The sequence below is a fragment of the Natrix helvetica genome (genome assembly GCF_964273705.1).
Source record: "Natrix helvetica genome assembly, chromosome: 1".
Taxonomy (NCBI): Eukaryota; Metazoa; Chordata; class Lepidosauria; order Squamata; family Natricidae; genus Natrix; species Natrix helvetica.
Genome location: NC_138548.1, coordinates 375381983 through 375392611, shown reverse-complemented (window position 1 = coordinate 375392611; position 10629 = coordinate 375381983). Strand labels below are relative to the sequence as shown.

At 42.8% G+C, this 10629-nt stretch overlaps 2 protein-coding genes across 2 annotated transcripts; both read right to left on the bottom strand.

The window, feature by feature from the left end:
* Window positions 1-2942: 2942 nt before the first annotated feature.
* LOC309383776 (uncharacterized protein) lies at window positions 2943-8287 on the bottom strand. Its single transcript, XM_081936650.1, has 2 exons — window positions 7871-8287; window positions 2943-7286 (listed from the first exon to the last, which is right to left on the bottom strand). The coding sequence occupies exons 1-2, from the start codon at window positions 7902-7904 to the stop codon at window positions 5347-5349; spliced, it is 1974 nt and encodes a 657-aa protein (XP_081792776.1). The 5' UTR covers window positions 7905-8287; the 3' UTR covers window positions 2943-5346.
* On the bottom strand, window positions 8155-10629 carry LOC309382777 (zinc finger protein 24-like; the record flags this gene model as incomplete). The annotated part of the gene is made up of 3 exons (XM_081934640.1): window positions 10095-10629; window positions 8796-8906; window positions 8155-8160 (listed from the first exon to the last, which is right to left on the bottom strand). Exons 1-3 carry the CDS (start codon window positions 10446-10448, stop codon window positions 8155-8157), a joined length of 471 nt encoding a protein of 156 aa, XP_081790766.1. The 5' UTR covers window positions 10449-10629.

The following is a 10629-nucleotide window of genomic DNA, read 5'->3' as shown; positions in this document are numbered from 1 at the left end:
ACCTGGAATTTTTCACCTAGCCTACTTCAAAATTTTATAGATGTCCCTGGTTATATCAAGTCAGTTGACCAAGTGTCTTACCATTAAAACTTGTCAACTTTGATTTGAGGGTTTTTCCTAAGAGAAATGTGTCTATCCTGCAATTTATTTTAAATGGATATATTAGCCTATTTGTACAATTTTGCTTCATGGCTAACTGCTTTAACAAAGTATTTTGAAAAATATTAGCAAGGATTAAACTGTTCCTACATATACATTGTTTCCTAATACAAGACTCCTGTGATTTTTATCTTGTTTGCATTCCCAGAACAATGTAGAAGGTTGAATGAGTGAGGCTCAGTGGGTCATTCTATGGGGACACCAGGTTCAAATTCACACAGAATCAGCATTTGGTTTTCAAAGTAGCTCTGGCACGGTGACCCTACTTAAATACTCTTCAGAATCAATGGATGGATTTCCTCTTCCATGGAGCTCTGCTGAGATCTCCATGAATGGGTCCTGCAACTGAAAGAATAGCCTGATTTATGATCCAATCTCAAATGACTGTAACCATGTTAGTTTGCTTGCCTTCATTTTATTCTCCCCATTTGAACTTTTCCATCTCAAATAAAAATAAGAGAACTTGAGAACTACTCTTTGTGGGTGGCTGTTATTTCTTCATAATAACCTGCCACATTTATGAAATACTTCATTGCTTATTTATTTCCTCTTTTCCTTCTGATAAGATGCTTCTTTATCTCCTCCCCTTTATTTGATGGTTGTGGCCTTTCCTTTTAATGAATATACTAATGCCTGTGCTATCTTGTCCTTTTTCCTTTAGATTTGGGGGCCTTTGTCAATCCCCACTTCCTTTTGGAGAGGCTTCACAGTGTGTCTTGCAGTGAGGAGACCAACTTTAATGAATGATATACTCTTCATATCAAAGCAAAGGGACATGCAGACTGGAATAATATCCTAAGGTGGAGAAAGAATGACAAATTGAGAATAGATCAAACTAAAATTAGTAACAGTAATTAAAATTATGACAGGAACGTCAATAACCAAAAATTGCCCACAGGCAGACCATTCCCTAAACTGCTTTTTGTAATAATATTCTGTGACATGATTGATAAAAACTGACAGATCACAATTTGATGTTCTTAGGTAATAAATGAGAAACAGAGGGGAATTAGGGCAGCAAATTGTGAAGATGTGCCTAAAATGTAAAGAAATGTCAATCTGTTGCTTTTCCTCACTACTGTGAGGAAGGCATATTAAAGCCAAAATATTCCATTGTGTTTATTAGGTGTAGCATTATGCAGTATGTAGATGAGCCCTCCCCCCCTCCTTTTGGGCACCAGGGACCATTTTGTGGAGTGAGGTCCTAATACCTGCATTGGCCCTATACCAGAGGAAGCTCACATAATCAGATATATTTGGCTAGAATTAAGTGACAGGAAAATATAATGTATAAACACTTTCATCTTTTATTTCATAATTTAGAATATTCCTCTGTTAATTCTTTCTACTAATTTGCAGCTGTGTGAAATATCTATGTAAAAATAATTGTTTCCTTCTTCTTGCCAAAAATATTATCTGGAAGAAAAATAACTTTCCAACATCCGCCTTGGTTAACAGGTCCTGTTCATGAGAAAGGGAGTTCACTTGTCTTAAGTTCAAAGCTAATGGTACTGACCAACATTTGTAAAAGAACCAGTTGATGATCCATTTGAGATACGGATATGTTTTTGTGAGTGGGTGGGATTTTGGGGAATAGCTATTACTAGATGAGCCCTCTTGGATTCAGGGTTGGGGTCTGCTTCCCTAGATTAGGAATCTTGACTGGAGGTTACATGTATAAACCATTCAGCTACAAGAAGCCAGACAATGAATATTAGCTCTACCTTTAGTCTAAGATCACATAAAATCTTGCAATTCTGCATGCATTTTTTTGATTTGTATCCTTGTATTCCCTAGAAAAGTATTGACCGTTTTTATGAAATATCCCCTCCCTCCACCATGTGAGTATTGCTTTATGGCTGTCCAGTCTATGAGAAAGTATGTGGGAAAATAGAACGTGGGAGTAATGTCCCACAAAGTTATTCCCACATTATTACACCATCCCTACACATGTTGTCTGAATAGCTTTTCTCTCCGATTATCTGTAAGGAAGAGACACAAGAGTAGAAGAGGATGAAAATTCCCTCACCTGCCGCCCCTTTGCGGGCTCCGGGGCAGCTGCGGGCCCGAGGAGGCAGCCTCCAACCAGGGCAACCACCTGGGCACAACTCTCTGCCCCGCACTCCGTCAGCCAGCATGCCAGCTCCGGGAGCAGCAGGGCCAGCAGCTGCTCCAGCACCACCAGTCCAGCATCTCGGCTTTGCTGCTCCACTCGGGCTGCAGCCACCCCCGGCACAGCCAGTGCAGGCGACTGCAAAGTGCCGGGGGTCCCTTGGCCTCCCGGGAGCCGCAACTGCGAAAGCGCAAGTGCTCAGCCATCTGGGAGTATGTTCAAGTTCATGAAATTGCAGAACCTCTTCAAAAATGGATTGAGTAATCTGGGAAGGCACTGCATGGAAAGGAAGGGAGCAGATAATACAATGGGGAGAAAAGAAGATGAAAATTCTTCCAATCTGAATTCCTAGCCCTTTTCCCCGAAGTGTCTTGGATACCTTTAAGAAATATGTGCAGAAATTATATGTATAGAAATATGTGTATTATCTTGTTCTTATTCTGATATATGCATATTATTATTGGGATATTTGTTTTTTAGATTTGCTGGTAACTATGCTTCTGACTCTATCTGGGAAGTCAGGGGTTGGGTTAGGGAGGGTTAGGGTGGGGAAATGGGGGGGGGGTGGGGGGAGGGGGAGGGGAGGGAGAAAATGTTACTCCTAATAAGATAACCTGTATATGTCTGTTACATAAATAAATAAATGTTTATATAAAAACACAAAAAAAATGAAAATGAAAAAAGAAAAAATAAAAATAAAAAAACAATTAAAAAAAAAAGTAAAAAGAAATATGTGCAGAAAATGTGGAATGAATTGTTGAAAGAAATGTCCTTCTGGGTTCGGCTCCAAGTGGGGAAAAAGACACTGGAGACATGGAGGCTGCTTGGGAAGATGGTTTAATGGTGGACAGGACCACATGGCTTGAGTCCTAAGCAGAAAAGGTGATCACATGCTTCAATGTTGGTGGAGAAGAAGAGAAGGGCTGAGGGAGGGGCTTGCAGGGTTTTTAATAATCTGTTCCGCCCTGTCAAGCCAGCCTCCCTCAGCAACCAAGAAAGAAACCACTTAACTCCATTCGCAGAATTAAGAGTACTTTTACTGGTTATGAAAAGATAGCAGCTAAACAAAGCAAGATCTGAGGCAAAAGCGCACGAAATCATACATATCAATATATGACCCAACCCCCTCCCCTTGGTAACCCCATCTCACAGTCCAATCTGCAAATCCCTTAAGTGTCATGTGAGTTCCATCTTCAAAGAGCATCATCAGGTTGATATGCAGGATGGTTGGTCTTGGCCACCCCAATCACTATCTCCAGCATGCGCAGATGGTGAGAAGAAAACTCCCTTTATTCAATCTCTCCTGTACTTAAAACTTCCCTTCCCAAATACCACCACCCCGCTCCCCGTTTCAATGGCCGCCGAAAGCAATTAGCGAAACAGAGGCTGACAGGCCCCACCTATTTGCTTCCTGTTCCTCTGTAAGAAATGTATTCTGATTGGTTGTCAGACTCCCATGGGGCCATGCAGGGGCAACTCTCTAAGCTGTGTTTTGAATCCAGGTTTGGTTGAGTTTTCAGATGCCATGTGGTGAGTTGGGTAAAGGGCCAATATTATCATGCCTTAACCCCATCCCCTTGGAGCTGAAGGGGAGAACTCTTTATTATGTAAAGGGTCTGGCTTGGGCATCTTAATGGCCCATTGACAAAGTGGGTGGAGGCAGGAAGCTGCAGGGAGCTATTTGCTCTTTAAAACATGTTTCTTCCTTTTCACATCCAGGGAAATATATTCTGCCTTTTCAATATTTCCTAGGATATTTCATTTTTCTGGGAGAGGGATGGGTTTCCTGCAGAATGAGACAACTTTCTTTCAATTACCCAATATGTAATTTATCCATATGTTTGTATGACAATACTCCTGTATGGGTCATCCCATCAATAGTCCGGCCACAGCTCTACCTTCAGCTCTTTCTATATTTGGATGCTTAAATTTTTTCTCCTGCATGGATGTTTGAGGTGCAAAGCTACGATTGCTATCTGTGCTTTGGAAAAACAGTTGCAGCCAGGATACCCCTCTTCCCCATGGCTCAGCACAGCTCGAGAAATCTGAGATGGCCTCATGCCTTCACTCACTCAGTTTACTTCCAAGGAACCACGCTGGGCATCCAGTTTCCTGGCTAATCGAGCCCCAGCTGATGTTTTCAACAATTTGTGAAAATCCAGAAGCAACCTCATCTCACCAAGGCCCTTCGTTTACAGGAACAAAGGCTACGAAAGAGCAAAGAGCTTGTGTGAGGGTGTAAGAGAAAAGAGAAAAGGGCAAGAAGGTGGTGAAGTAGGAGGCCCTATTTGGTGACTGACAAGCAATACAAGCAAGTAATACAAACAAGCAATCAAACACCAGTATTACAAAGTACGGCAAGCAGCATATTCTGATGGGACTCCTGCCTGGAGATTGATCTGGCAACTCAGCTTGGCAACACTGCACTGAGGCAGTCCCTCGATGCAAGAATATTTGGAAGGAAGCAAAGGTTGCGTACCACTTTACATACTTTGAAGTTTTTGTTTCAGTTAAGGACTCAATATTAAAGATGTATTTGTGTTGCAATATCAGCTTGCAAGGTTCAGAAGGGTAGAGTTAAGAGCAATAGCCTCTTGTGGGGAAGGCATGTGACACAATGAAGCACGCTGTACAGATTTGCTAATGCTGTGCTGTGTTGTGACCACTCCTTGGAAATCAGAGAATCCTCACAGGATCATGAATAACATTCCAGATCAAACAAAAGAACTTTGCATGTTCTAGGAAATAAGCAGCTTACTTTTCATTTCTGGATTCTTTGATGATCGGCTAATTCCATAGATTTATATGGCTTCTTCTATGGGCATAATTTATGAGATTTATGTTATCCTTTCCAAGCAAGGCTCTTTCCACACTCCATGCATTCATATGTATTATCCCCACTTTCTTCATGAGTAAATGTGCTGTAAATGCCTGAGTTTTGATTCTGTTGGGGATGTTACTTGGAATCCTGACAGTCTCCTGCTGGAGCAGGGGGTTGGACTAGAAGACCTCCAAGGTCCCTTCCAGCCCTATTCTATTCTATCGAAATTGCTGGAGCTTTCTCCACTCTACATTCATTTATATGGTCTCTCTTCTATGTGGATCCTTTTATGAGAATTAAGTTGTCCTGTCCGAGCAAAGCTTTTTCCACACTCTGTGCATTTATATGGTTTATCCCCTGTATGGATTCTTTCATGATTAATAAGATGACCTTTCTGAGTAAATTGCTTTCCGCACTCCAGACACTTATATGGTCTCTCCCCAGTATGGATCCTTTCATGATGAATAAGTTCTGTGCTCCAATGAAAACTTTTCCCACACTCTAAGCATTTATATGGCCTCTCCCCTGTGTGGATTCTCTTATGAGAATTCAGTTGTCCTTTCTGAGCAAAGTTCTTTCCACATGTTATGCACTGATATGGTTTCGCCCCTGTATGGATTCGTTCATGATGAGTAAGATGTCCTTTCTGAGTAAATTGCTTTCCACATTGTACACATTTATATGGTCTCTCCCCAGTGTGGATCCTCTTATGATGAATAAGTTCTGTATTCCGACGAAAGCTTTTCCCACACTCCACACATTTATATCGTCTTTCCCCTGTGTGCATCCTTTGGTGGAAGATAAGGTCACAATTGTCAACAAAGCTCTTTCCGCACTCCATGCATTTATATGGTTTCTCTCCCATGTGGATCCTTTTGTGAGAATTAAGTTTTCCTTTTTTAGTGAAGCTTTTTCCACACTCCAAGCATTTATGCAGTCTATCTGCTGTGTGGATCCTTTGATGTTGAATAAGGTCACTGTTGTCAAAAAAACTCTTTTTGCATTCTAGGCATTTATATGGTCTCTCCCCTGTGTGGATCCTTTGATGGGAAGTAATATCACTACTCTCAGTAAATGTCTTTCCACACTCCTTGCAACTATATGTTTTTTCACCTGTGTGGATCTTCTGATGGCGAGCCAGATTACAGTTTGTACTGTAGCCTTTTCCACATTCTATGCATTTATAGGGTTTCTGCCCTGTGTGAATCTGTTCATGACGAGTTAGATGTCCTTTCTGGGTAAAGCTCTTTTCACACTTTAAGCATTTGTATGGTTTCTCACCTGCATGGATCCTTTTATGAATAGTAAAAGTACTAGAGTTATTGAAGCTCCTTCCGCACTCTATGCATTTATATCGATCCTCTCCAGTGTGCATTCTTTCATGATGAGTAAAGGTTCTGTAGTGATTAAAGCTTTTTCCACACTCTGTGCATTTATATGGTCTCTCCTCTCTGTGGATCCTTTGGTGGCGACTAAGGTCTCTGCTGTCGATAAAGCCCTTTCCACATTCTATACATTTATATGGTCTCTCTCCTGTGTGGATCCTTTGGTGCCGAGTAAAATCTCTGTTCTCAATAAAGCTCTTTCCACATTCCAGGCATTTATATGGTCTTTCCCCTGTATGGATTCTTTTGTGATGAATAAACTGTGTGTTTCGAGAAAAGCTTTTTCCACACTCAGTGCATTTATATGGTTTCTCCCCTGTGTGGATCCTCTGATGACGATTAAGTGTACTGTTGCTACTGAAGTTCTTTCCACACTTCATACAGGGCTTTGTCTCTCTGCTCAGACTGAAACACTTCCCAAATTTTACAAATGTATGTGGCTTGTGTTTCCTGTTCAGTTTCTTAGGTAAAGAAAGAGAGAAAGAACGATTGATGGATTTTGCATATTGTCTGTAGCCATACTTTTTTTCTTTGCTCTGGCTTCTGCCATATTCAGCTAAACCAAATTCCTTTTTCTCTCTTTTGCTATATTTGCCCTTTCTCTTTGCTTTTTGGTCTTGCTGGATCAGGAAGCCATGGATTTCAATAGGAAGACAAGTGGAAGACCTCTCCCCTTGATCTTCTGAGTGGGTTTTCTCTTGTAGTTTTGCATCCTGTTGATGGTCAAAAGTCACTTCTACTTGAAGGTTTGCTGTTTGCATTGGCATTAACCTCACCTGTTTCTCATTGTCATTCTCCAGCCCGTCACCTGATTGGAAAAAAGAAAATATAAGTTCCCATTAGAATTTATTAAATGGATTCTTGGCCGAGAAGCTGCTGTCCTTCTAGAGTGAAGCAGCAGTGTCACCTACTCAAAAACCAGCATTTAGTCTAACGATACTGGATTCCTACATATAAATCTTCAACAGAGGCTTCCAAGTGACTGAAATGGATTTATTTTATTCCTACACACACACACACACACACACACAATTTTAATTCCCCTTCCTCGAAAGATGACTTACTATCCCTATAGGCATACAACTTATTTCTTGCAGGTTAACATGAAGATGTCTGTTTCCTTGGCCACAAGACATAAGTGACAAATCACACCTTTTTTCAGATGTTTTTTGAACCCCAATCTAGATATCTGACCTTGGATAGCAGTCAGATATTAATCACATCTGATCCTCAATGGTATATTTGAGATTAGGAAAGGTTTGAAGTGAATACAATTATTCAGGGGGCACTAGGCAAGTGTCATGAGCAGCTTAAGCAACTGAGTGCAGGAATCTTTCTTGTTTACCTCCCACTTAAAACATCTTTTCTAATGAACAGGACCCAGAACCTTACCCAGAGCGGCCATATTCCTAGAAACGTCCAGCATGACTTCCCTGCACAAGGCCCTCTGGCCAGAATCCAGCAGTGCCCACTCCTCCTCTGTGAAGTCCACAGCCACCTCCTCAAAGGAATCAGAATTCTAGAAAGAGAAAGAACACTATCCCTAGCAGACAATCCTCTCTTATATTTCCTTTCTTACTGCACAAAACACAGCTTTGCAAGAGACCAAGTGAACATTTTCTTACAGGACAGGTATGTCTGTAGGTTCACATGGTCTATAGACCAACCATCTGAGGTTATTGCTGCAAAGGCACAAAATAGGGCTTAGATTCATTTGAGTTGTAGGATGACAAGACCCTTCCTGAGTCACCCCCGAATGACTCAGGAAGGAGGTTTCGGGGAGCAGAATCCCCTGGGCGCACCTGCCTGGTTGAGCAAATTCCCTTTCGAAATAGGATGAAGCCACCAGGAACTTCTTTCCTGGCCTGTTTCAAAATTTTAGAAATAACCAGGGAAATTCCAAGTCATTTGACCAGCAATCTTATTGTTACCAGCATTTAGGGTTTACTTAGTAGGTTTTACAGAGGAAACCTGCCCTTCAAGTGGTTCATTTTTAAGTGCATATGCTGGCATATTTCTAAAGCAGTTCTTTTCCAATCCCTAATTTTTAACTGGTTTTCACATTCAGTTGAAATGTATTATGTATTAAGCTCTTTCAACAGATCAATTATATTTCATAATACGAGCCTCTCATCTTGTGAACGATCCTTTGCTTACAGATGAAGAACAATCTTGAAAGTGACTGAGTGTGGCTTAGAGGACCATTCTGGGGATACACCCTGTTCAAATGCACAGACTCAGCATTTGATTGTATAAAGACACCCCTAGAATGGAAGGAACTTGAACTTTACTGCTTTGAGAAGAAATCTATACTTGCCTGGCAAGGTGGCCCGAGTTGGATCCTCCTGAAATGAAGCTGTTGAGAAGGATTGGATTGATCTTTTTCCTGGAGCTCTGCTGAGATCTCTCTTGCAAAGGACTCCTGTACCTGAAAAAACAGCCTGGTTTATGATCCACTTTCATATGACTATTGCCATGTCAGGTCACTTGGCTTACCTTTTGACTCTCCACTTGAATTTTCCCGACTCAAGTCAAAGTGAGAGAACTGAGGGATTCTGATTTGAAGATGGCTGCCATTTCAAGGTAAGTGCCTACTGTTTTTGTGAAATGTTTCATTGCCTCTTTTTATTTCCGCTTTTCGTTCTAATCAGGATTCACTTTTTCATCTTCTCCCTTAACCTATGTCTTTCCTCCTTTGTGGGTTTACATATTACATATGTGGATATGAATATTCCTCTGGGAATATTTTGTTAGATTTAGGGACCATTAGTCCTTGAGAGAAATTGAGAGAGGATCGATTTCTTCTACTTTTCGGTTTAGCTTCACTAGGACAGGGAGGAGACCTCCAGCCTGGCAGTTCGTGGACATATCTTGGGATCAAGGTCAATTGATCGCAAAGCCACAAAATATTGCAAGTTTGAGAGTATTTCTCCCCTCCTGTCTTTTCACTCTCAGATAAACTAAAGCATCCCACCAATTCCCGCCTGTCTACTTGTAGGAAAGGTCCAGGTTTTACATGATGGTTGTGTATTCCATAACACTTTCCCCTTCTAATGTCATTCCCACAGATCATTACACCAGCTCAACATGCATCTTCTACACCAGGAGTCTCCAATCTTGGCAAGTTTAAGACTTGTGGACTTCAACTCCCAGAATCCCTGCTAGCTGAGGAACTCTGGGAGTTGAAGTTCACAAATCTTAAAATTGCCAAGGTTGTTCCAGAGTCTCTTCTCAGTGACTACTGAGAAACAGGGGTGTGCATATCTTTAAAAGAAAGTTCACAATATTGTGAATATGCTGAAGAGTTTGACTATCAGTTTAAAGGGGGGAAGTGCCTCAATAAATTCCTGCATTAGGAGAAGGAAGGGAGGCAGAGTGGAGAAGGGATTCCAGCCAACTCCCCATAACTCTGAAGCCTCTTTCATCCTTGGAGGATGGGTGGATCCTTCGTCCCATGGCATTATCACCAAGAGGAAAAAGAAGCATTTGCATCAAAAGAAATCACTTTTCAAAATATAAGGAGCTGCTGAAAACTTTGCTGCTGACTCTTCCTTCATATCTGCGATTTCTTACAGTCGGCCATATATATCAGCGTCCTACGGTTGAATTTTCTCACCTGTCGCCCCTTTCCGGGCTTCAAGGCGGCAGCGGGGCCGAGGAGGTAGCCTTCGGCCAGGGCCACCGCCTGGGCGCAGCTCTCCGCCCCGCACTCCCTCAGCCAGCCCGCCAGCTCCGGGGGCAGCAGGGCCAGCAGCTGCTCCAGCACCACCAGGTCCAGCATCTCGGCTTTGCTGCTCCGCTCGGGCCGCAGCCACCCCCGGCATAGCCGGTGCAGGCGGCTGCAAAGCGCCCGCGGCCCCTCGGCCTCCCGGGAGCCGCAACTGCGGAAGCACCAGCGCTCAGCCTCGGAGCTGCGGAACCCCTCGGGGAAGCCGCTCCCCGCCTGAAGGGGAGACCCCCAGGCTTCCATTCGGTCTCCGGCTTCAGCGCAGTCCCAACGGGGAGGGACTCGCTCGCTCTTTTCTTTGCTTTGACTCCCTCGAAGCTAGGGCTTCTCGGTTCCCGGGAGGGTAGAAGGCGGGCACCACTTTTTCGGGGCTTCTCCGTACCAGCAGAGAAGCTGCAAGTAGCTCCCGCCGCAATTTCCCCGC

Coding starts and splice junctions, on each gene's coding strand:
- LOC309383776 (XM_081936650.1), bottom strand. CDS start 7,904: ATGCTGGACGTTTCTAGGAATATGGCCGCTCTGG. Junction 7,287..7,870: donor TAGGAATATGGCCGCTCTGG/GTAAGGTTCTGG, acceptor TTTTCCAATCAG/GTGACGGGCTGGAGAATGAC.